The sequence below is a fragment of the Cyprinodon tularosa genome, unplaced genomic scaffold (genome assembly GCF_016077235.1).
Source record: "Cyprinodon tularosa strain WSP-4 unplaced genomic scaffold, ASM1607723v1 ctg1055, whole genome shotgun sequence".
Taxonomy (NCBI): domain Eukaryota; kingdom Metazoa; phylum Chordata; class Actinopteri; order Cyprinodontiformes; family Cyprinodontidae; genus Cyprinodon; species Cyprinodon tularosa.
The window spans coordinates 208-27,187 of NW_024037844.1; the positions used below are offsets into that span (position 1 = coordinate 208).

The 26,980-nt window shown below is 45.1% G+C and overlaps 1 protein-coding gene across 4 annotated transcripts in view; it reads right to left on the reverse strand.

Moving 5' to 3' along the window:
* Positions 1–885: 885 nt before the first annotated feature.
* The window catches only part of LOC119783888 (laminin subunit beta-1-like), a 78,833-nt gene continuing 52,738 nt past the window's right edge, over positions 886–26,980 (reverse strand). For all 4 annotated transcript variants that reach the window (XM_038285625.1, XM_038285617.1, XM_038285640.1 and 1 more), the window contains exons 15-31: positions 26,170–26,310; positions 25,665–25,826; positions 25,433–25,554; positions 22,453–22,573; positions 21,981–22,143; positions 21,771–21,914; positions 21,284–21,515; positions 21,050–21,213; positions 11,787–12,011; positions 10,710–10,924; positions 10,533–10,629; positions 8,852–9,224; positions 8,581–8,765; positions 3,957–4,204; positions 1,422–1,637; positions 1,201–1,345; positions 886–1,121 (exon numbers count right to left, since the gene is read on the reverse strand). In XM_038285625.1, the coding sequence (XP_038141553.1) occupies positions 910–1,121; positions 1,201–1,345; positions 1,422–1,637; positions 3,957–4,204; positions 8,581–8,765; positions 8,852–9,224; positions 10,533–10,629; positions 10,710–10,924; positions 11,787–12,011; positions 21,050–21,213; positions 21,284–21,515; positions 21,771–21,914; positions 21,981–22,143; positions 22,453–22,573; positions 25,433–25,554; positions 25,665–25,826; positions 26,170–26,310 (3,165 nt within the window). In that variant the 3' untranslated portion in view covers positions 886–909. The remainder of the gene's footprint in view (positions 1,122–1,200; positions 1,346–1,421; positions 1,638–3,956; positions 4,205–8,580; positions 8,766–8,851; positions 9,225–10,532; positions 10,630–10,709; positions 10,925–11,786; positions 12,012–21,049; positions 21,214–21,283; positions 21,516–21,770; positions 21,915–21,980; positions 22,144–22,452; positions 22,574–25,432; positions 25,555–25,664; positions 25,827–26,169; positions 26,311–26,980) is intronic.

The following is a 26,980-nucleotide window of genomic DNA, read 5'->3' on the forward strand; positions in this document are numbered from 1 at the left end:
AGCATGGTGATGCCTGCCTCCACCAGCTGCTGATGATGCAGCATGGTGATGCCTGCCTCCACCAGCTGCTGATGATGCAGCCACTACTGCTCCTGATGGAAGCGTTTGGTGTGGAGTAGAGCAGGACCAGGTTTCATCAGCAGACATGAACTCTGTCGCCATCTGCTGGCAGCTTGTGCAGCTTCACCAATAATCAGACTGTTTGCTGACTCGTTTCTTATCTTCCTAAAATCTTTTGTTTTTGGTTTCCACATTTGATCTTTGATCTTTCTCTCTTGATTTCTCTGCAGGAGAAAAGTTGAGCTGCTGGAATCCGTTCCTTCCTAGTTTACTCATAATGCGCCTGCAGGGCATCAAACCTCCATCACAGATTCACCTTATCTTAGATACTCAGATGGCTTTAAGTTTTCTAACAAATAGATGAAAAATAACAAAACTGAATAAACAAAGAAAGAATATAATACACCAATAAGGAAAAAAACAGTCTCATTGGAATCTGCCTTTTTTGTACAACAAAGTTTAAACACTGAATTTTTTATCTGATGAAGATTCCCCTGCAAAAGTGTTGACCTTTTGGTGAACTCAAGCTAAAGCAAGCTTGATTGCATTTTTGCACCTGAATTCTTTGCAGCTGATTTTTTTTTCCAGATAAAATTTTAGGGTAAGGAATTAAATATGTAAAAAAAAGGTCAGATTTCAATGAGACTGTTTTTCTTCCTCACACTAACGGGGGCATCAGGGTGAGTTACAGTAAGTCAGGGTGGGTCCCCAAAGGAGCTGAAGGTCTGAGGAAGAATAAAATTTAAATCTGATATAAAAAGAGAGAGATGAGTCAGAAATGCTGGAACTTTCTACCAAACGTGACTCGGTTTCCTGGCGATGAGGACTGAGATCCCAGCATCTGGTCACTCACTCTGCTTCCTTAGCCTTCCTCAGCAGCTCCTCGGCGCCACGGATGAGCTGCGACGTCTGGTTGATGACGCTCTGGACGTTGCTGAGGTTGGCGATGCTGTCTCTGATCTGCAGGGTCATGTTGTCCAGGGCGGTTCGGTCCAGCGGCAGCCGGATGTCCAGGACCTGCTGCGCCACCTTCAGGATGCTCTCAGGGTCTGCGCCCTCCTCTGCTCAGCACACAGCAACAGAAGGAGCTTAACCTCGGTCACACGGTGTGGATTCCACCTGAGCACAGCTTCTGCTTACCTGTCAGGAAGTCTTTGATCTTCTTAATGAAATCTTTAAGATCTTTATTGCTTTTTTCAAAGTACTCCTTCTTCTTCTGGGCCTTCTCCAGGGCGTCCATGGTCTGGTTCTTCACCGCCTGGGTCTGGGAAGCTATGTCCTGAAGCTAGAACCAGGACCAAAGCAGTCACACACTCAGCCTGATGTGGTCCCAGCGGTTTCCCAACAGGAGGTTCATGTACCTTCTTTGAAACGGCCTGCAGCTCCTCCATGGCCGCCTTCACGTCGTCTGAGATCTTTCTGGCGTTATTCAGCGCAGTCAGTGAAGAGCTGGTTGTCCCGTTGCATCCCTCTCCACCACACACAAGGTTACCCTGGTCATCCCGGCAACCCAGGCCTCCACACACCCCCTCAGGGCAGCTGCCATTTTGGCTGGTATTGCTGGAACCGCCACACACCTCAGAGGAGGAAGGGAGAAGAGCTCAGAGGAGTTTGGCTGCAACGATCTTCAAGCTTAGAAAGAGTTTAGCCTTGATTAAAAAAAAAACATCTTTTTTCTTCTTATGAAAACATTTGGTGATTCATTTATTAAACAGTTTAAACCAGAATGTTAAACAATTCACAAGATTAAAAGCTTAATTTTCTCCCTTATCTATGATGTTTCTGCAGCTTCTTAAGGTTACGATCCTCATCCTTTAAGCTGGATCTTATCTTTAGCTTTGGCTGCTTCTAGAAACCATCCCAGGAACGAGAACCCTAAATATCCTGGACCTAAAGACCGCCACCACCTCAACTCCATGATAAGATATTTGGTCAGGAGATCAACATCAGATGGAGAACTGAGTTGCTTTAATCCCGACATCCTCCTTAAAAGCTCCGCTCCGTTCCAGACCGCCTGTGCAAAACAAAGTCTACATCCTCCGCGGTCTGAGTCCTTTGGAGCTCGACGCAAGCATTAGTTAGCATTCTAATAGCATAGTTACCGATCTGTCATTTCTATGTTTTTATTCAACAAACCAGATCTTCTTGATGTTCTTTTTCCTGTTTGGTTGTAATTGCAGATGTTGATCTGGTCGGCTTCCAACGGACCAGAGCTGAACCATGAATAGCTTTGCTCCGTATTGATGGTGTAGGACGGAGAAGACTGGGTGGACGGGGAAGAGCGGAGGAATGGATGTGGAGCAGTTCTCATTAATTAACATGACAGCACCTGTGCTCTGCACGATGTACGTGAGTGCGGACGCTGACAGAGAACGTAGAGTCTGGGGGTCACCCTCGTCCTGCGTTCACACCAAAGGCGTTATGAGCATCAAAAACACGTAAAGTTTGGATGCTGGATCAAACTGGTCCAGTTGCTTCGCTGCTCGGCGCTCTGGATGTTTATCTGCTCTGTTCTGTAGCTTTCAGCTAGAGAGCAGCTCCGCTTTATTTACTTTAGGAGCTGGAAAAATAGTTTGAACACATTTTTAAGCTAGAAAGTCCACCTCCAAACATCCTCTGTTCACCAGGATCCCACTAAATTATGCAGTTCCTGTTGGGAGCGTCAGACCTCCAGCATCCCGCCGGGAGGCGGCGCAGGAACCCCCCGCTGGAAGCTCTCTGCTGCGGCCAGCCTGTGGGGGATTTCCTGCTGCCGCTCGTAGCGGCTGAAGGTGAATAGAAAGAGTTTTTATGGTTTGTGGTAAAAATTGCAAGAACCAGAATATATAATCAGATATTTTTTCATCTTCAGGTTTGAAAATCTCTTGTTAATTTGAGTATTTATAAACTGTTTCTCCATGTTCATAAAGAGTGTTTTAGTGCAGCAATAATGATCAGAGCTCACCTTCTACATAACATTCCATTATTCTGGCTTTTTTTTTACTTGTGGAGTTTAAACCCTTGATATTTATTTAATTTTCCATATTCAGAATGTCTGCAGAAGCAATGACAGCTTGCAGGTAGTGCCGATCTCTCTAAATAAAGTCCTGGATCAGCTTTTCTGATTGGTTGACGCTCCGGCGTCCAGCCGTAAAACGTTAATTTAAACTCCAGCGTCAAACGCTCGGATGCACCGCTGCACCTCTTTGCATGTAAATCAGAGGCTTTGATGCTCAGTACGCAGCATCAGAGGCTTTAGAATAGTTCCCTCTGCAAAGTACAAACCAAAATCAAATTTGACGCCACAGTTATCAGCTCTGTGTGTGAAGGACACACGTCAGAGAAAGTCCTTCAGATTAGGAACATTTCACGCTCTTCCGCAGTTCAACACCGCCCCACTAGGGGACGACAGAGCTCTGACTGACAGGAGGAGGGGCCACAAAAGGTCAGTGGTAATGAAAGTGCAGAAAACCGTCTCCAAGCACACGGATTGAAAGGTCTAGTGGAAGGAGAAACTTCAGAAGAAAATGTTCATAAAGGGCCTGAGATGCATCCTTCAGAGGATGAAGCACTCGCTGGTCTGAAGGCTCAGCAGCAGCTGGAGTCATTACTTCAAGAAGAACGTCACACAAATGTATCCAGAAGATGGGCTGGAACCGCCACCTTCTAGGGTTAGGCCACGCCTAAACCGGAGGCTATGCAGCAGATTGTAGAACTGAGGAAGATGAGGGGTGTTATTGCGATGATGAAGAGTTTTTTATTCTTGGTAAACCTGATGAAGCAGCTTCTATGCTACGCTGCATAGATGCAGTAATTCCTGCCCAATTATTGAACGCATCAGGCTCTGCTGTGTTCTGATTGGATCAGAGCTGCAGATTTATCTAGGTCCCTAAAAGCAGCTTTGATGAGCTTCTTACCTTTTGGCTCAGGTGTTGCAGCTCCTCACTCAGGTTCTGGGCCTTTTGCTGCAGCTCATTCAATGACCTGTTGTGAGCGGTGGCGTTCTGAAGCAGCTGGTCTTTGGTGCTGCTCAGCAGCTCCTCTGTAACCTGTCGAGTTTGGTTGGACTGCTGGAGCGGACTCTCAGGACCCGACACCGAGGCGTTGCATTTCTCCTCCGCCTGCTGAGACTCCTGGTAGAACTTCTTCACTTTGTCAAACTGGTCTGTGGGAAAACAGCAGCAATCGGTCAAAGCGGAGTAACCCCCACACACACACACAGAATGCCGCACACAGCGCCCCCTCTGGACAGCTTGGATTCAAACTAGAACTCTGAGACTAAAGGAGGAAATGCACCAAATGTGTTCCCAGTATTGATGGAAGCAGCGCAGCTTAACGCCATATTTATGAAAACAGAAATTTACACCTGATCAGAACTTTGACCTCATGGATTAATAATCTAATCAGGGATATATGGGTTAGTTAAAGTGTGACCAGATCTAAAAGTAAACAATGTGGGACAAAGCTCACTGGGAATTAACCGGTTAAAAAACGTTCCTCAGTTTTTGTTGTGGCTGCATTTTTATTTTATTCAATTTAATCAAACTTTATTGATCTCTAAAAGGAAATTCAGTTTTACTTTTTTCATTCTATTTTTTTATCAAAATTCTTTTCCTCTTTATTTTTAGCTCTGCTTGTTCATGACGTGGGAAACTAGAGCAGCTGAGATTTCTTCTTCTGCTGGTTAAAGAGGCGTATCAGAGCAATTTAGATGTACATGTTTTTTTTATGGATCTAGAATAAATAATTAAACTGTAGACCACAGAATGCTGTCGAAAAAAGACGTATGTGTGATTGCTCCTTTTCTGCGCTAACGAGATGAAACGCCTCTGGTGCATTTTCTACTTAGGAAGGAGTTGAGCTTTAAAACTAAGCTCAGTATGATTGATAGCCTGGCCCATAGTCTGATGGTTCATAGTCTGATGGTCCATAGTCTGATTGGCCATAGTCTGATGGTTCATAGTCTGATGGCCAATAGTCTGATTGGCCATAGTCTGATGACCCATAGTCTGATTGGCCATAGTCTGATGGCCCATAGTCTGATTGGCCATAGTCTGATGACCCATAGTCTGATGGCCCATAGTCTGATGGCCCATAGTCTGATGGTCAATAGTCTGATTGGCCATAGTCTGATGGTCAATAGTCTGATTGGCCATAGTCTGATTGGCCATAGTCTGATGGCCCATAGTCTGATGACCCATAGTCTGATTGGCCATAGTCTGATGACCCATAGTCTGATTGGCCATAGTCTGATGACCCATAGTCTGATGGCCCATAGTCTGATGACCCATAGTCTGATGGCCCATAGTCTGATGGCCCATAGTCTGATGGTCAATAGTCTGATTGGCCATAGTCTGATTGGCCATAGTCTGATGGCCCATAGTCTGATGACCCATAGTCTGATTGGCCGTAGTCTGATTGGCCATAGTCTGATTGGCCATAGTCTGATGGCCCATAGTCTGATGGCCCATAGTCTGATGACCCATAGTCTGATTGGCCATAGTCTGATTGGCCATAGTCTGATTGGCCATAGTCTGATGACCCATAGTCTGATTGGCCGTAGTCTGATTGGCCATAGTCTGATTGGCCATAGTCTGATGGCCCATAGTCTGATGGCCCATAGTCTGATGACCCATAGTCTGATGGCCATAGTCTGATTGGCCATAGTCTGATGGCCCATAGTCTGATGGCCCATAGTCTGATGGCCCATAGTCTGATGACCCATAGTCTGATGACCCATAGTCTGATTGGCCGTAGTCTGATTGGCCATAGTCTGATGACCCATAGTCTGATGGCCCATAGTCTGATGACGCATAGTCTGATTGGCCATAGTCTGATGGCCCATAGTCTGATGACCCATAGTCTGATTGGCCATAGTCTGATGGCCCATAGTCTGATGGCCCATAGTCTGATGACCCATAGTCTGATGACCCATAGTCTGATTGGCCGTAGTCTGATTGGCCATAGTCTGATGACCCATAGTCTGATGACCCATAGTCTGATGGCCCATAGTCTGATGACCCATAGTCTGATTGGCCATAGTCTGATTGGCCATAGTCTGATTGGCCATAGTCTGATGGCCCATAGTCTGATGGCCCATAGTCTGATGACCCATAGTCTGATTGGCCGTAGTCTGATTGGCCATAGTCTGATTGGCCATAGTCTGATGACCCATAGTCTGATTGGCCGTAGACTGATTGGCCGTAGACTGATTGGCCATAGTCTGATGGGCCGTAGTCTGATGGCCCATAGTCTGATGACCCATAGTCTGATGGCCCATGGTCTGATGACCCATAGTCTGATGACCCATAGTCTGATTGGCCATAGTCTGATTGGCCATAGTCTGATTGGCCATAGTCTGATGGCCCATAGTCTGATGGCCCATAGTCTGATGACCCATAGTCTGATGGCCCATAGTCTGATGGCCCATAGTCTGATGACCCATAGTCTGATGACCCATAGTCTGATTGGCCGTAGTCTGATTGGCCATAGTCTGATGACCCATAGTCTGATTGGCCATAGTCTGATTGGCCATAGTCTGATTGGCCATAGTCTGATGGCCCATAGTCTGATGGCCCATAGTCTGATGACCCATAGTCTGATTGGCCATAGTCTGATTGGCCATAGTCTGATGGCCCATAGTCTGATGGCCCATAGTCTGATGGCCCATAGTCTGATGACCCATAGTCTGATTGGCCATAGTCTGATTGGCCATAGTCTGATTGGCCATAGTCTGATGGCCCATAGTCTGATGACCCATAGTCTGATGACCCATAGTCTGATTGGCCATAGTCTGATTGGCCATAGTCTGATTGGCCGTAGACTGATTGGCCATAGTCTGATTGGCCATAGTCTGATGACCCATAGTCTGATTGGCCGTAGACTGATTGGCCGTAGACTGATTGGCCATAGTCTGATGGGCCGTAGTCTGATGGCCCATAGTCTGATTGGCCATAGTCTGATGTCCCATAGTCTGATTGGCCATAGTCTGATGACCCATAGTCTGATGGCCCATGGTCTGATGACCCATAGTCTGATGACCCATAGTCTGATGACCCATAGTCTGATGACCCATAGTCTGATGGCCCATAGTCTGATTGCCCAAAGTCTGATGGCACAAGGTCTGATGGCCCATGGTCTGATTGGCCATAGTCTGATGGCCCATAGTCTGATGGCCCATAGTCTGATGACCCATAGTCTGATGACCCATAGTCTGATGGCCCAAGGTCTGATGGCCCATAGTCTGATGACCCATAGTCTGATGACCCTTAGTCTGATGGCCCATAGTCTGATTGCCCAAAGTCTGATGGCCCATAGTCTCATTGCCCAAGGTCTGATGGCCCATAGTCTGATGACCCATAGTCTGATGACCCATAGTCTGATGGCCCAAGGTCTGATGGCCCATAGTCTGATGACCCATAGTCTGATGGCCCATAGTCTGATTGCCCAAAGTCTGATGGCACAAGGTCTGATGGCCCAAGGTCTGATGGCCCATAGTCTGATGACCCATAGTCTGATGACCCATAGTCTGATGGCCCAAGGTCTGATGGCCCATAGTCTGATGACCCATAGTCTGATGGCCCATAGTCTGATTGCCCAAAGTCTGATGGCACAAGGTCTGATGGCCCAAGGTCTGATGGCCCATAGTCTGATTGCCCAAAGTCTGATGGCACAAGGTCTGATGGCCCATGGTCTGATTGGCCATAGTCTTATGGCCCAAGGTCTGATGGCCCATAGTCTGATGACCCATAGTCTGATGGCCCATAGTCTGATGGGCCAGAGTCTGATGGCTCATAGTCTGATGGCCCATCGTCTGATGGACCATGGTCTGATGGCCCATGGTGTGATGGCCCATAGTCTTATGGCCCAAGGTCTGATGGCCCATAGTCTGATGACCCATCGTCTGATGGGCCATGGTCTGATGGCCCATGGTCTGATTGGCCATAGTCTTATGGCCCAAGGTCTGATGGCCCATAGTCTGATGACCCATAGTCTAATGGCCCAGAGTCTGATGGCCCAGAGTCTGATGGCCCAGAGTCTGATGGCCCAGAGTCTGATGGGCCAAGATTTGATGGTTCAAGGTCTGATGGCCCATAGTCTGATGGCCTAGAGTCTGATGGGCCAAGATTTGATGGTTCAAGGTCTAATGGCCCAAGGGGCTAATGGACCATAGTCCGATGGCCGAAAGTCTGATGGCTCTAAGTCTATTGGCCTATAGTCTGATGGCCCAAGGTCTGATGGCCCAAGGTCTGATGGCCCATAGTCTGATGGCCCATAGTCTGATGGCCGATAGTCTGATGGCCCATAGTCTGATGGCCCAAGGTCTGATGGCCCATAGTCTGATGGCCGATAGTCTGATGGCCCAAGGTCTGATGGCCCATAGTCTGATGGCCGATAGTCTGATGGCCCATAGTCTGATGGCCCAAGGTCTGATGGCCCATAGTCTGATGGCCGATAGTCTGATGGCCCATAGTCTGATGGCCTATAGTCTGATGACCCATAGTCTGATGGCCCATAGTCTGATGGCCCATAGTCTGATACCTGCAAATCCTGAGCTGAAGTAGTTTTCCAGCTGCTCCTGTTTGCGAGATACCATGGCATTTAACTCCCTCAGTGCTGTCTCCAGGTCAACCAGGTTGCGCTTTAAGACCTCGTCTGCTCCCTTGGTGTTGTTGGTATCCTGGTTGATTTCCTTCAGATTTTGGTTGATCAGAAGAATCTCTGTGCTGAAAAACAAGGCAGGTTTTTGTTCATTTGGGGAATTTATGTATCAGAGGAGCCAAAACATTTATATGCAGAATTAGTTGCCCACTTGAGGTTGTCGATGCTCTGTCCAATCAGCTGATGGGTCGTTTCTATGTCCCTTGCATCAATTAGAGCCCGGACTTGATTCAGCTTCTGCTCCAGCTCCTTGATGCGGGCACTATCCACGCCGGGCGTGGTCCCACTCTCCAGGATCCTCTCTATAGCATCCTGTATGTGGTCCAGATCCCTTCTGATCTGGCACAGGTAGTCGTCCCACAGCTGGAAGCACTGATGGCAGCGGACGCAGTCTGGGAAGACACCCGTGAAGCCGCGGGCGCATTCATCACACCGGGCCCCTGCCATCCCATCCCGGCACTCGCACTGCCCCGTCTCTCGGTTACATTGGAGTAACTGGGAACCCAGTGGGTGGCAGTTACACTCTGAGGAAGCAGACAGACGCTTAGCAGTGATGAACACTTTTAGGTATCACCAAAAAAAAAATAGATCTTTGAAAAACGATTCAGGAAGAACAGACCCTCCTTTAGTTCAGAGGGGAACCTGAAGGTTGGTTTAAAACTGAAGAGAACGTCTTCCCGTCCATTTCTAGAACTTTCCCACATTTTGATATCGAACATCTTGTTAAAGATGGATAATTATCCTAACAATCTAAAACCTGGAATTTCTGTGAAAGTGCTCCATTTTACCAGACAGTGACATCACTCATTTAATCTGTTAGCACATGGTCCCGGGTTCGGATAAAATTATTTGGGTAAATTCTCTTTAATCTAATGCTGCACAATTATCCTACCGCCAGTGTTGAGATCAGGCTTATGTTTCCAATTTCCTGCCTCGTCTTCATAGCTTTTCTTATCCGTTTCACTTTTCAAAGCCTCCAGATTGGCTGTTTATTCAACCAGATCCCTAATATTCTGTCAAATCACAACCAAACTACTTCTGCTAGTATTCTATGGATCAGTAGGGACCAACCAGCACATGTCACTGTCTGCTCTGTCCCATTAATCCCACCTTTAGTTTCTTGTTCTAACATAGGATGGCGCTCTGCATGCTGAAAAATTCAGACCGGTAAAAAGGTTCGGTCCTCTATGTGGATATATGGAGGTAGTCGTGCTAATAAATTAAACAATAAAAATAAGCAAAGCTCATTGAAAAGTACACCCCCCCAGAGAATGAGCTGTAGTCAGATTTACAGCAGACTAAGATCTAAACCCCATCAGGATTCACGTTCAGTCAAGGTGCTGAAGCTGTTTTCTTTACCAACATTATCCTGCTATGATTCCTGACAGTCTAAATATGGTCACAGACTCACTGCAACCATGCTCCTTTGTGGCCACAATGACTGCAAACCGTTTTTTATGTTTGCAGCTGACTTTTATCTCCAGGTCTGTTCATTAGCTTTACAGGTGGCTAATATTCACCGATAAATTCAATTCAATTCAATTCAGTTAATTTCTATTGCGCCAATTCACAACACATATCATCATATCAAGGCTCTTTCATCCAGTCAGATTGATTCAAAGTTTTCTATCTAAGGAAAACCAGCTGAAAACAGGCCAAGCTCCAACATCTAGAAACAAAGGTGTTAGTGGCAGCAGCACAGCTGCAGACTGTCTCACTGAAACACTGCTGCTCCTTTAGCTTTTCCAGATCCGGATTTAGTCCGGATCAATCTAATCAAAATGGGTAAAGAGAAAACAAAGAAGCCGCTGAGGTTCTTGTCCCTGACGTACCTTTACACTCCACCTGTGGGTCCCCCCAGTGGTTCTCCTGGCACTCAGTGCACTGCTGTCCTCCAAAGCCGTGGCGACAGCGACACTGGCCTGTAAACTGTAGGGGAGAGAAGCACGCAGACGCTCAGCATGTTTTTCCTCATGTTCTCTTTGGACGCTTTGGTTCCTCCTCCTCACCATGTTGCAGTGGGAGCCCACTGAGTGCTGTGGGTGACAGTTGCAGGGCTGACAGCCTCCTTCCTGGCCGTAGTTCCAGTGGTCAGGGGCACACTGGTCACAGTTGTTCCCCATCACTGCCCCCCTGCAGGGGCAGCTTCCATTTTGACTGTCACAGAGACAGCGTCCATCGCTGCAGGCAGACTGCAGGGTGCCAGCAGGCACACAGGTGCAACCTGGGCACAGGAAGCGGACTGGGTGTTTGTATTTTCCACAGCATTGATGGTATTGCTCCAATATGCACCAATATCCGGGAAAACTTAGATAATACCTTCACCATTGCAGCGTTTAAACATACAGCATGCTAAAAACATTAATGACTAAAAACCTGCTCTGAAATATCCCACTCAATCTTTTCACTGGTTCCCAGTAGCTTTCCAGGGTCAGCGCTGCCACTGGGACAACTAGGTGGACTTGAACCCTGTAGGGAAAGCTCAGCTGCACCAGGAGGGCTCATCAGTTCCCCCCCTGGTTGGCTGTGTCTCCCATCAGAGTCTGAAGAGCATGGATGGATGTTCAAGGTGAGTCTGGGGGAGGTGGAGAGCAGCAGACTTTACCCATCAGCAGGACCAGTGACGTTCAGTGGGGATGAAGGTCTCTGAATGCTAAGAAGCCCTGCCTTCTCCATGGAGCTCAGCAGGGAGGAGACCACAGGAAGCCGGTTTACAATCGGATCCCTGTTCTAAACAGGACCGGTTCCATCTGGGCTCCTGTGATGGACCCTACAAGGTGTGGAGAAGCTGTGGTGAAGGTTGAGCTGCCCTCGGAGTGGATGGAGATCCTGCCCTGGTGCAGGAGTCCTGGAGGATGAAGAACCACTGCCTGTCCTCCATGAGCTAAATCTAACGTAACACCTCTGGAGCACCATGCTCTGGTGCACCTGGTGAAGCATGGCCCTGGGGGGTGGGGGTCAATGGAGCTGCAAAGGGAGGAGGGGCTCAGTGGGTCAGTGGACCTAAATCCAGGGTCCACTCAGCCATAAACCCATAATCACCTCTTATAAACCTTAGAGAACCAGCAACACGTATCATCACTCACGTCTGCAGTCCTTCACCAAAGCGTTGCCGTAGTAACCGCTTTCACAGCTCTCACAGGACGACCCGTCGGTGTGGTACAGACACCTGAGGCACTGCCCGGTCCTGGAGTCACACGACCCGGGGTCCAGGGGGTCGATGTTGCCGTTGCACGCGCAGGGGACGCACTGCCCGCCGGCTTGCTGTGGGTTGCCATAGTAACCTGGAGAGCACTGATCGCAGCGCGGCCCTGGAAGGAACAGACAGATATGAGGGGGTTACCGATGTGTGTCGTTAGAGTGGTCTGCAGGGAATGAACCGAGAGGTTCTGATGGGTCAGAACCGGGCCGGACCGCTGCTCACATCACTTCCTGAAGATACTGACTACAGCGGGCTCCACAGAACAACACTTCCTAAAACGCACAAAGTTTCACTTTAACAGTTTTTTTTTTACTTTGAAACCAAAAAACTTTTTTATTCTGAAAAATTGGAAAATGCTTTGAAATTATTCCAAACTAGAAAAAGACTTTAATGTTTTGAATAGTATGTTATATTCTGTTAAATATCAGTCTGTTTCATTTTCCTGCATCAGGCGGATAAACAGTCTGTTAGAAAATGTTTAAAAGGATAACAGACCTCAGACGCCCATAGAAATATACAGATAGGAAGCTGCTCTGAAATAAAGAATCAGACGGTAACTAACCCTGAAATGAGGAATCAGACGGTAACTAACCCTGAAATGAGGAATCAGACGGTAACTAACCCTGAAAGGAAGAATCAGACGGTAACTAACCCTGAAATGAGGAATCAGACGGTAACTAACCCTGAAATGAGGAATCAGACGGTAACTAACCCTGAAATGAGGAATCAGACGGTAACTAACCCTGAAATGAGGAAACAGACGGTAACTAACCCTGAAATGAGGAAACAGACGGTAACTAACCCTGAAATGAGGAATCAGACGGTAACTAACCCTGAAATGAGGAAACAGACGGTAACTAACCCTGAAATGAGGAAACAGACGGTAACTAACCCTGAAATGAAGAATCAGACGGCAACTAACCCTGAAATGAGGAAACAGACGGTAACTAACCCTGAAATGAGGAAACAGACGGTAACTAACCCTGAAATGAGGAATCAGACGGTAACTAACCCTGAAATGAGGAAACAGACGGTAACTAACCCTGAAATGAGGAAACAGACGGTAACTAACCCTGAAATGAGGAATCAGACGGCAACTAACCCTGAAATGAGGAATCAGACGGCAACTAACCCTGAAATGAGGAATCAGACGGAAACTAACCCTGAAATGAGGAATCAGACGGTAACTTACCCTGAAATGAGGAAACAGACGGTAACTAACCCTGAAATGAGGAATCAGAAGGTAACTAAGCCTGAAATGAGGAATCAGACGGTAACTAACCCTGAAATGAGGAATCAGACGGTAACTAACCCTGAAATGAGGAATCAGACGGTAACTAACCCTGAAATGAGGAAACAGACGGTAACTAACCCTGAAATGAAGAATCAGACGGTAACTAACCCTGAAATGAAGAATCAGACGGCAACTAACCCTGAAATGAGGAATCAGACGGTAACTAACCCTGAAATGAGGAATCAGACGGTAACTAACCCTGAAATGAGGAATCAGACGGTAACTAACCCTGAAACGAGGAATCAGACGGTAACTAACCCTGAAAGGAAGAATCAGACGGTAACTAACCCTGAAATGAAGAATCAGACGGCAACTAACCCTGAAATGAGGAATCAGACGGTAACTAACCCTGAAATAAGGAATCAGACGGTAACTAACCCTGAAATGAAGAATCAGACGGTAACTAACCCTGAAATGAAGAATCAGACGGTAACTAACCCTGAAATGAGGAATCAGACGGTAACTAACCCTGAAATGAGGAATCAGACGGTAACTAACCCTGAAATGAAGAATCAGACGGTAACTAACCCTGAAATGAGGAATCAGACGGTAACTAACCCTGAAATGAAGAATCAGACGGTAACTAACCCTGAAATGAGGAATCAGACGGTAACTAACCCTGAAATGAGGAATCAGACGGTAACTAACCCTGAAATGAGGAAACAGACTGTAACTAACCCTGAAATGAAGAATCAGACGGTAACTAACCCTGAAATGAGGAATCAGACGGTAACTAACCCTGAAATGAGGAAACAGACGGTAACTAACCCTGAAATGAAGAATCAGACGGTAACTAACCCTGAAATGAAGAATCAGACGGTAACTAACCCTGAAATGAGGAATCAGACGGTAACTAACCCTGAAATGAGGAAACAGACGGTAACTAACCCTGAAATGACGAATCAGACGGTAACTAACCCTGAAATGAGGAATCAGACGGTAACTAACCCTGAAATGAAGAATCAGACGGTAACTAACCCTGAAATGAGGAATCAGACGGTAACTAACCCTGAAATGAGGAATCAGACGGTAACTAACCCTGAAAGGAAGGATCAGACGGTAACTAACCCTGAAATGAAGAATCAGACGGCAACTAACCCTGAAATGAGGAATCAGACGGTAACTAACCCTGAAATGAGGAATCAGACGGTAACTAACCCTGAAATGAAGAATCAGACGGTAACTAACCCTGAAATGAGGAATCAGACGGTAACTAACCCTGAAATGAAGAATCAGACGGTAACTAACCCTGAAATGAGGAATCAGACGGTAACTAACCCTGAAATGAGGAAACAGACGGTAACTAACCCTGAAATGAAGAATCAGACGGTAACTAACCCTGAAATGAGGAATCAGACGGTAACTTACCCTGAAATGAGGAAACAGACGGTAACTAACCCTGAAATGAAGAATCAGACGGTAACTAACCCTGAAATGAAGAATCAGACGGTAACTAACCCTGAAAAGAAGAATCAGACGGTAACTAACCCTGAAATGAGGAATCAGACGGTAACTAACCCTGAAATGAGGAAACAGACGGTAACTAACCCTGAAATGAAGAATCAGACGGTAACTAACCCTGAAATGAAGAATCAGACGGCAACTAACCCTGAAATGAGTAATCAGACGGTAACTAACCCTGAAATGAAGAATCAGACGGTAACTAACCCTGAAATGAGGAATCAGACAGTAACTAACCCTGAAATGAGGAAACAGACGGTAACTAACCCTGAAATGAGGAATCAGACGGTAACTAACCCTGAAATGAAGAATCAGACGGTAACTAACCCTGAAATGAAGAATCAGACGGTAACTAACCCTGAAATGAGGAATCAGACGGTAACTAACCCTGAAATGAGGAATCAGACGGTAACTAACCCTGAAATGAGGAAACAGACGGTAACTAACCCTGAAATGAGGAAACAGACGGTAACTAACCCTGAAATGAAGAATCAGACGGCAACTAACCCTGAAATGAGGAATCAGACGGTAACTAACCCTGAAATTAAGAATCAGACGGTAACTAACCCTGAAATGAGGAATCAGACGGTAACTAACCCTGAAATGAGGAAACAGACGGTAACTAACCCTGAAATGAGGAAACAGACGGTAACTAACCCTGAAATGAAGAATCAGAAGGTAACTAAGCCTGAAATGAGGAATCAGACGGTAACTAACCCTGAAATGAGGAATCAGATGGTAACTAACCCTGAAATGAGGAATCAGACGGTAACTAACCCTGAAATGAGGAAACAGACGGTAACTAACCCTGAAATGAAGAATCAGAAGGTAACTAAGCCTGAAATGAGGAATCAGACGGTAACTAACCCTGAAATGAAGAATCAGACCGAAATGCCTGCTCCTCCCCCTGCCTGCTCTGCCCTGATTCCTCATTTGTTGACAAAAATGACTAAAATAGATTTTCGTCATTTAGAATAAGATTAAAACTAAATTGGGAAGGCAATGACTAAATATGACTAAGACTAAAATTGATTTTTGTCAATGTGACTAAGACTAAATTAAAAAAAGCTGATAAAAGTAACACTGCTTCCTAGACTCCCTCCACTAGTGCTAGCAGCTCCTCTGTTTCTATCTATTAATCAAGATCTTCCTTTTTCATTATATTCTAAAAAAGGAAACATTTTTTTTTTTTTATTCCTTCCAATATTTTCCTATTGGACTTGATTTCTTTAGTGGTAAAACTATTTTACCTAAGTTATTAATCATACAGAGTTAAAACAACAGCTAATCTCACCTTAACTTTCTTAGAACAAACTGTCCTAAAGATTTTAAACTACAGATTAGCCCAGAGTTACAGATTAGCCCAAAGTTACAGATTAGTTTAGAGTTACAGATTAGCCTAGAGTTACAAATTAGCCCAGAGTTACAGATTAGCTCAGTTACAGATTAGCCCAGAGTCATATATTAGCCCAGAGTTACAGATTAGCCCAGAGTTACAGATTAGTTTAGAGTTACAGATTAGCCCAGAGTTACAGATTAGCTCAGAGTTACAGATTAGCTCAATGACAAATTAGCTCAGAGTTACAGATTAGCCTAGAGTTACAGATTAGCCCAGAGTTACAGATTATCTCAGTTACATATTAGCCCAGAGTCATATATTAGCCCAGAGTCACATATTAGCCCAGAGTTACAGATTAGCCCAGAGTTACAGATTAGCCCAAAGTTACAGATTAGCCCAGAGTTACAGATTAGCTCAGAGTTAGAGATTAGCTCAGAGTTACAGATTAGCCTAGAGCTACAGATTAGCCTAGAGCTACAGATTAGCTCAGAGTTACAGATTAGCCCAGAGTTACTGTTTAGCCTAGAGTTACAGATTAGCCCAGAGTTACAGATTAGCCCAAAGTTACAGATTAGCCCAGAGTTACAGATTAGCTCAGAGTTAGAGATTAGCTCAGAGTTACAGATTAGCCTAGAGCTACAGATTAGCCTAGAGTTACAGATTAGCCCAGAGTTACAGATTAGCTCAGAGTTACAGATTAGTTTAGAGTTACAGATTAGCCCAGAGTTACAGATTAGCTCAGTTACAGATTAGCTCAGAGTTACAAATTAGCTCAGAGTTACAGATTAGCTCAGAGTTACAAATTAGCTCAGAGTTACAGATAAGCTCAGAGTTACAGATAAGCTCAGAGTTACAGATTAGTCTAGAGTTACAGATTAGCCCAGAGTTACAGATTAGCCCAGAGTTACATATTAGCCCAGTCATATATAAACCCAGAGTTACAGATTAGCCCAGAGTCACATATTAGCCCAGAGTTACAGATTAGCCCAGAGTAACAGATTAGCCCAGAGTTACAGATTAGCCCAGTTACAGATAAGATCAGAATTACAGATTAGCTCAGAGTTACAGATTAGCTCAGATTTACAAATTAGCTTAGAGTTAAAGATTAGCTCAGAGTTACAAATTAGCTCAGAGTTACAGATTAGCCTAGAGTTACAGATTAGCTCAGAGTTACAAGTTAGCTCAGAGTTACAGATTAGCTCAGAGTTACAGATTAGCCCAGAGTTACAGATTAGCTCAGAGTTACAGATTAGCTGAGTTACAAGTTAGCTCAGAGTTAGAGATTAGCTCCAAGTTACAGATTAGCCCAGAGTTACAGTTTAGCCTAGAGTTACAGATTAGCCCAGAGTTACAGATTAGCCCAGAGTTACAGATTAGCCCAGTTACAGATAAGATCAGAGTTACAGATTAGCTCAGAGTTACAGATTAGCCCAGTTACAGATAAGATCAGAGTTACAGATTAGCTCAGAGTTACAGATTAGCTCAGATTTACAAATTAGCTTAGAGTTACAGATTAGCCCAGAGTTACAGATTAGTTTAGAGTTACAGATTAGCCCAGAGTTACAGATTAGCTCAGAGTTACAGATTAGCTCAATTACAAATTAGCTCAGAGTAACAGATTAGCCCAGAGTTACAGATTAGCCCAGTTACAGATAAGATCAGAATTACAGATTAGCTCAGAGTTACAGATTAGCTCAGATTTACAAATTAGCTTAGAGTTACAGATTAGCCTAGAGTTACAGATTAGCCCAGAGTTATAGATTAGCTCAGAGTTACAGATTAGCTCAGAGTTACAAATTAGCTCAGAGTTACAGATTAGCTCAGAGTTACAGATTAGCCCAGAGTTACAGATTAGTTTAGAGTTACAAATTATCTTAGAGTTACAGATTAGCCTAGAGTTACAGATTAGCCCAGAGTTACAGATTAGCTCAGAGTTACAGATTAGCCCAGTTACAGATAAGATCAGAGTTACAGATTAGCTCAGAGTTACAGATTAGCCCAGTTACAGATAAGATCAGAGTTACAGATTAGCTCAGAGTTACAGATTAGCTCAGATTTACAAATTAGCTTAGAGTTAAAGATTAGCCCAGAGTTACAGATTAGTTTAGAGTTACAGATTAGCCCAGAGTTACAGATTAGCTCAGAGTTACAGATTAGCTCAATTACAAATTAGCTCAGAGTTACAGATTAGCCTAGAGTTACAGATTAGCCCAGAGTTACAGATTATCTCAGTTACATATTAGCCCAGAGTCATATATTAGCCCAGAGTCACATATTAGCCCAGAGTTACAGATTAGCCCAGAGTTACAGATTAGCCCAAAGTTACAGATTAGCCTAGAGTTACAGATTAGCTCAGAGTTAGAGATTAGCTCAGAGTTACAGATTAGCCTAGAGCTACAGATTAGCCTAGAGTTACAGATTAGCCCAGAGTTACAGATTAGCTCAGAGTCACAGATTAGCCCAGAGTTACAGATTAGTTTAGAGTTACAGATTAGCCCAGAGTTACAGATTAGCTCAGTTACAGATTAGCTCAGAGTTACAGATTAGTTTAGAGTTACAGATTAGCCCAGAGTTACAGATTAGCTCAGTTACAGATTAGCTCAGTTACAAATTAGCTCAGAGTTACAGATTAGCTCTGAGTTACAGATTAGCTCAGAGTTACAAATTAGCTCAGAGTTACAGATAAGCTCAGAATTACAGATTAGCATAGAGCTACAGATTAGTCTAGAGTTACAGATTAGCCCAGAGTTACAGATTAGCTCAGTTACATATTAGCCCAGTCATATATAAACCCAGAGTTACAGATTAGCCCAGTTACAGATTAGCCCAGAGTCACATATTAGCCAGTTACAGATTAGCCCAGAGTCACATATTAGCCAAGAGTTACAGATTAGCCCAGTTACAGATTAGCCCAGAGTCATATATTAGCCCAGAGTCATATATTAGCCCAGAGTTACAGATTAGCCCAAAGTTACAGATTAGCTCAGATATACAGATTAGTCCAGAGTTACAGATTAGCCCAGAGTTACAGATAAACTGAGTTACAGATAAACTCAGAGTTACAGATTAGCTCAGAGTTACAGATTAGCCCAGAGTTACAGATTAGCTCAGAGTTACAGATTAGCTCAGAGTTACAGATTAGCTTAGAGTTACAGATTGGCATAGAGCTACAGATTAGTCTAGAGTTACAGACTAGCCCAGAGTTACAGATTAGTTTAGAGTTACAGATTAGCTCAGAGTTACAGATTAGCTCAGAGTTACAGATTAGCTCAGAGTTACAGATTAGCTCAGATTTACAAATTAGCTTAGAGTTAAAGATTAGCCCAGAGTTACAGATTAGTTTAGAGTTACAGATTAGCCCAGAGTTACAGATTAGCTCAGAGTTACAGATTAGCTCAATTACAAATTAGCTCAGAGTTACAGATTAGCCTAGAGTTACAGATTAGCCCAGAGTTACAGATTATCTCAGTTACATATTAGCCCAGAGTCATATATTAGCCCAGAGTCACATATTAGCCCAGAGTTACAGATTAGCCCAGAGTTACAGATTAGCCCAAAGTTACAGATTAGCCTAGAGTTACAGATTAGCTCAGAGTTAGAGATTAGCTCAGAGTTACAGATTAGCCTAGAGCTACAGATTAGCCTAGAGTTACAGATTAGCCCAGAGTTACAGATTAGCTCAGAGTTACAGATTAGCCCAGAGTTACAGATTAGTTTAGAGTTACAGATTAGCCCAGAGTTACAGATTAGCTCAGTTACAGATTAGCTCAGAGTTACAGATTAGTTTAGAGTTACAGATTAGCCCAGAGTTACAGATTAGCTCAGTTACAGATTAGCTCAGAGTTACAAATTAGCTCAGAGTTACAGATTAGCTCTGAGTTACAGATTAGCTCAGAGTTACAAATTAGCTCAGAGTTACAGATAAGCTCAGAATTACAGATTAGCATAGAGCTACAGATTAGTCTAGAGTTACAGATTAGCCCAGAGTTACAGATTAGCTCAGTTACATATTAGCCCAGTCATATATAAACCCAGAGTTACAGATTAGCCCAGTTACAGATTAGCCCAGAGTCACATATTAGCCAAGTGTTACAGATTAGCCCAGTTACAGATTAGCCCAGAGTCATATATTAGCCCAGAGTCATATATTAGCCCAGAGTTACAGATTAGCCCAAAGTTACAGATTAGCTCAGATATACAGATTAGTCCAGAGTTACAGATTAGCCCAGAGTTACAGATAAACTGAGTTACAGATAAACTCAGAGTTACAGATTAGCTCAGAGTTACAGATTAGCCCAGAGTTACAGATTAGCTCAGAGTTACAGATTAGCTCAGAGTTACAGATTAGCTTAGAGTTACAGATTGGCATAGAGCTACAGATTAGTCTAGAGTTACAGACTAGCCCAGAGTTACAGATTAGCCCAGAGTTACAGATTAGCTCAGTTACATATTAGCCCAGAGTCATATATAAACCCAGAGTTACAGATTAGCCCAGTTACAGATTAGCCCAGAGTCACATATTAGCCCAGAGTTACAGATTAGCCCAGTTACAGATTAGCCTAGAGCTACAGATTAGCCTAGAGTTACAGATTAGCTCAGAGTTACAGATTAGCCTAGAGTTACAGATTAGCCCAGAGTTACAGATAAACCCAGTTACAGATTAGCCCAGAGTTGCAGATTAACTCAGTTACAGATTAGCTCGGAGTTACAGATAAACAACTGTGGATTGTGAATATAGATGTAAGCAGGGTATTTATGATAATATTTCAGAATGAAATCAAAACTGCTTTCTTCTCTCATTGAAATAAAGAGAAATGTTCCAGCCATGACACAGATTCCCATTTAGATATGGATCTGGACTTGGACCAGAACCTTCTAACATCTGACTAATAACAGCATTCTGCCTAAGGGTTGGGATTTGGCTCTACTTTTTCTAGACGTTAATCAAACAGATGGAGGTGGAGTGTCTTCACTGTGATCAGGTATAACCAGCTGAAGGGGTGTGAATACTTTTCAGTGAAACGATCAGGAACAGGGAGCTCTGATAACTCACCTGTGAAGCCTTGTTTGCAGCTGCAGATGATCTGATCAGAGCTCTGGTCTGTTTGACAGGAGAGTCCGTGGAAGTTGGCCGAACCGGGGATACCAGGGCAGGGGCAGGGGTGGCAGTGATCCCCAGAACCAAGCACCGGGTTCCCATAGAACCCATCCATGCAGCTGTGAAGAAGGAGCAGTGAGGTTCATATGTCTGCATTAATCAGGAAGGTCCAGAATCAGCCGTCCTCACCGTTCACAGAAGCGTCCCGCCGTGTTGTCCCTGCAGCCCCGGCACTCCCCTGTCTGGGGGTGGCACAGGTCTGCGTGGCCGTTGCACTGGCAGGGTCTGCAGCTGGGGAAGCCCCACTGGCCCGGTTGGCAGTCGGAGCACTGGCGCCCAGTGGCTCCCTGTCTGCAGGGGCACTGGCCTGTAACTGGGTCGCACTGGTGGCTCACAGAGCCCTCTGGGTGGCAGTCACAGGCTGGAAGAGAGAGGAGAGGAGGGCTCATTCTCTGAGAAGCATGGAGGGGTCCCAAACTCTGGTTCTACTTCTTTGCAGAAGACAAATGTTCTGATTGCTGCATGAGGCACCAATTAGAGGGTGATGGACCAGACCTGCCAATAAAAGCTGAAATCCAGGGAAAGAACGTCATCACCTCCATTACTCATCTTAGAGAATCATGTCTCCCCATCAAACCTTAAATAAAGAGGTTTTTGGTTCCAGAACCAGACTGACCAGTGCAGCCATTCACTCCGAAGCCGTAGGTTCCCGGGGCGCACTGGTCGCAGCGGCGCCCCATGACGTTGGCTTTGCAGCGGCACTGACCTCCCACCGTCTCACACGCGCCGCTGACGGAGCCCTGAGGGTCACACTGACAGGCTGCACAGAAAACAGACGATCAGGTTCTGCATTAAACGGCCACAGAGCAGCTTTGGGTCCACTTACGCAGAGCGCCGTTGTGAATAACAGCCGAGATGCTGCAGATGAGCTTGGAGCAGGTGTCATCCAGAGCCGGCATCGGCGGCATCATGAAGGAGCCCAGGCACAGGTCCTCTGATTCACTGACCTGGAAACCAGGAAGCTCGGAGTAGCTGGGGATCAAAACCAGCTGTTTGGAGAACAGCAAACACAGTTTCATGGTTAAAGGAAGTCCATCTTCAAATACAGAGATTTCCTCATGGTAAAAGGATCAGGCAGAAAAAACGGCCACAATCAGATGATTTGTTTGGATTTAGGTATAAAAACAGAAGAACTAACTGCAAGGAAACCTTTTAGACACATAATAGACCGAAATCAGCAGAGGACAGATTATCTGGATTAAACCAGAACCGAAACACCCAAAATGGCTTGTTTTGGTTAATCCCAAAAGCAGCCACCGGGGGGAGCTCTGCTGCTATTATGGGGGGGTTGGACTTACCGAGTCCACCAGGATGAAGGCAGTGAGGTGTCTGTACGCCACTCCATGTCTCTGGAACCTGATGGCCACCATGTAGCGGTTATTGGGCTCAAAGCAAAATGGGCGGGACATCATGTTGAATCTGGAAGAGCAGAGGCTGATTACTGGGAACACTGGGAGAGCCTTTAGGTCCAACATCTAACAGATGACATTTGGTTGATCAGAAAAATAAACTACCTCCTCTACAAACATCTTTACATTTGTCTATTAATCAAAACTGTTGGAGAAACAAAAAGCTTCCACCTGTTTGGGTTCAGATGGGATTAAAATAATCTCAGTGCTCCTAATCCCACATGGTTTTAGGAGCAAATTCTGCCTGAAATTACATCTGTGAGTTAAAGCAAGTTCAGCTTCCAAACTAGAAATTAATAATACAATTGTTTGTGTTTGTATGATGGAAAGGCATTGATGAATGTGTTTCAGGTGGAGCCACTATTTTAAATGTCAGCATGTCTGATTTATAGATGATTAAACACAGAAAAAAATATTTATCCTCGCCAAATAAAACACTGCAAACACCATGAAAGCCCATTAGAAGCTCTGGATGAACCTCAGACTTTATTGATCCACATCTAGACTAGAAGTCCAGCTGATCTGGACTGAATCAGTTGAAGCATGTTTGTTCCATGAAGGTTTTAGTGGGCAGAGTGCTGGGAGGAAAGGGGATTTAAAACAAGGCATTTTGTCCACTAATGAAAGAGAATCTGATCAGACAAATATTCAGATTATTGGAGACTTTCTGCATGAGGCGAAGCCTTTGATCCTCAGATTTAGTCGCTGCTTCATTAAAATTTACCAATAAAATCAGCAAACTGGATGGAAAATAAGAATAACAGAGCAGCTGATGGAACCAAGCCGGTTACATGACCTCTGACCCCTCCTTGGAAAGGTCAGAGCCTCTAGTTTCCAATGATGGCGGCCATTAGGGGGCGGGGCTTAAAATGAATGCCTGCTGCTGCATTACTCCCGCAGAGTCACACACGTCAGGTGGATTTTAAATGTTGTTTTATTTGATTACAAAGGTTTAAAACAAAAAGTATTTGTTGAAAAATTATTCTGAATCATGTTTTAGAATCCTGGCAGACCACTAACTGCTCAAACAGCTGTGACACCAAGCTGCTGATTGAAGTCAGTATTTGTAGCTGATTGGTTCCTGACAGAGGGGGGGTCTAAAGACCTCCCACTAGCAGAAGATGTTCAGACTGGTCTGGAGCTGAGTTTAACTCCACTGTTTCTCCATAGATTCACACCATGCTGGAGTCAGAGCATGTTTGGGACGAGATCCAGATTACAACCACGGCCCATTAAACATTTAACCATTAAACCTCTGGAAGGTTCCATCCCTCACAAATACACTGGATCACAAATCTATGGGTTACTGCGGTGGATTTTATTTTTAGGCCAATATTTCCACGGATAATGATATTTCTCTAAGTTCTTCCTCTCTCATGATGGCTTCCACTTTCACACCAAACTGCTCAGAGCTACAGAGGCTCCCCCTGCTGGACTGAGGAGGATGGAGAAGCACTTTGGAAATTAACTATTTCTGCTTTGGGCTTCAGAATATATATTCATATATTATTTTAAGTTAAAGATCCTTAAAATTTAAAAAACCTAAGAACTTTATCTGCATGTATCACCGACACACTAACTGTTGAGGTCATTGTTTATCCCTGATGTTCAGCCTGATTAATAATTCCCTCAATTCCTAACAGCTCATGTCCAGTAGGAACAGAGAAAACATGCAGAGGAGAACATATGCTGACTGAACTATCCCTGCTGTGTAACATGGCGATGGAACCATTATGATGTGGGACCATTTTTTCCAGCATCGACAAGAAATAGACTCTGGAGAGAGAAAATATAGAGAAAGAGTGGAGAGAAAACCTGAGATAAAAACCTGTCAGAGGCTCCAGAGGATGGAAAAGCCTCCACCTGGACCAGGATCCTGAACATCTGGGTGCATCGGGCCCCCCTGAACATCACCCCCCCTGAACATCTGGGTGCATCAGACCCCCCAGAACATCTGGCACCATCAGCCCCCCCCCAAACATCTGGGTGCATCGGGCCCCCCTGAACATCACCCCCCCAAGCATCTGGGTGCATTGGGCCTCCCTGAACATCAACCCCCCCAAACATCTGGGTGCATCACCCCCCCTAAACATCTGGGTGCATCAGCCCCCCCTGAACATCTGGCACCATCAGCCCCCCCAAACATATGGGTGCATCAGGCACCCCTAAAGATCTGGGTGCATCAGGCACCCCCAAAGATCTGGGTGCATCCTAACATCTTTAACCATAGAATCTCCTCCTTTAGAGCAAAATCTGATTCCTTGTTAGTCTGAGCCCACCTGGTGCCTCTGATTCTGTGCAGGTGGTGGAATATTCATGCATCCTCATGCTCCATAGAGCAGACAGAAAACTTTGGCTCTGATTGGGCTTCAGTAGTCATGTGACCAAATATAAAGCTGACTCTGTTTATCTATTATTTTTGGCATCTTTTGCTCCAGAAGCCAAAGGAAGTCCTTCTATGGGTGAAGCTCCTTCTCTTCTAGCTGCCATCCAGTGGTTCCACCTCTAGATATGAATAAAGATGGGTGTGGACGTCCAGCTGGTCTTTAGAAGAAAAAGGTAAACTTTTCCAAATGTATGCACACAAAAAAAATGAAACAAAGGCCCAAGTGAGTCTGTGCAGACAAACAGGAACTGGGCCCCATAGGTCCACATAGACTCCATGAACCTGGAGCCGAGGTGAAGGTTTATCTTCAGATCACAGCCTTCTCTGTTTGCTCTGCAGGTTTTCACAAGCTGACGTCCTCCTATACCCAAGTTCTCCAAACGCTGCAGTTTATTTAACCTCCTGTCCCTCACAGCTCCAACAGGATGGGGCAGGTTTAACGGACAGCTGTGAGGCAATATCTGAAACCCCCTCCTCCCCTACCTGTTGCTGTGCAGCAGCGTTTCTGTGTAGAGCTGCTCAGTTGGTAGAAGGTTTCCACATCGGAGGCTGGTGGGCAGATCCATGGAGGTGATGCTCACCACAGCCTCCCAGTCCTCTGTGGACTGAATAAAGACAGACACGGTGAGACAAACTGGGACAGACAGACTGGGAGAGACAGAGAGAGAGGGTGGGGTATCGGGGGCCGTCTCTCACAGCCCAAACCTGAACGCACCTCGGCCTCGTATCGGATCAGCACCCTGTACTCCATGGCATAGGGGATGTTGTCGATGGTGAACACCAAGCCGGCGCCATCTTTGACACGAACGAAGCCAGGCCCGGTCCAGGTGGCGCTGGAGCTGGGAGCGTGGGTCCGGTGTACAGTGGTGACATCCGGCTGAGAGGAAAGCAGACATGTTAGCAGGTACGACTCGCCGGATGTTCTGGAGGTTCTGTTTAGGACTGACCAACAGAAACAGAAATGATGTTGAGCATAAAAACCAGAAAAGAGTCTGTCTGTGTTCGGCTCCCTGATCATTATATCCCTGCTGAAAACGCACTACTTCCTGTTTGCCTATGACCTCAGCTCTGACCTCAGACCAGCATGTGGAGGAGTTCCAGAGCAGCTTTAACCTTTTCAATGACTTCTACCATCCTGCAGACTGAAACCTTGATTATTTGCTGAGTAACCATGGATGCAGGCTGTCTTCATTTGGTTAGACAGACAGTAAGAGGCCTACGGTCTGCTGGAGCTGCCGGATGCGTCTCAGTGCCGCCTGGTACTGCTGCAGGCTTGAAATGCGCCGGTGCCGCCGATGCCTCCTGGCCTGGTTGCTGAGATGCTGGATGCAGTCGTCTGCTGCCTGCGGACGGACCGGGCCCTGAGGGCGGGACAGAGGACACTCCCATCAATAAGCTCAGAGCGTGGAGGAGCTTTCTAAAGGGAACTGAGGGGAAATGTCATGTTAGTGTTTATAAATTATGTTAAATCAGAACCGTTTTCACTTTGGGCTCAGTTTGGATTTCCAACATTTAAATCCTCCTCGGAAATGATGAGCATTAGAATATATAGATATTCTGCAACAATACTCTCTTTAAATACAAAGAGTCAAACATGTTTCGTTTTAACCTACAGCTGCCAACTTTGAGTCAACTTTCCTCTGTTCCTCGGTGAGACATACAATAAAGTAACACCTAGATACTGAAGTGGTATTATTTAGTCTGACATGTACTCTGTGTTACCTGAAGATCAGAATATGGGCTTTCTGTGTGGCAGTGAATCTCTGAGTTCCTGGAACCAAACACCTGTAGTTGTTTGTGAGGGTAACTGGTGCATGTAAAGTTTATCCAAAGGGAAAATGCTCAATAGTGGTTGTGGAGAGCTGAAGAGGTTATCGCGGTTACCGAGCTCAGACCGATCACGGCACAGTTTCACAATGATATTTTAAATGGAGCTATAGAGACCATGTGAATGGAAACTTCTGAATCTGAAAAGTTTTCACCACATTAATCTCTGATTAACAGGACAGCTGAAGTCTGATTCTATGCTTC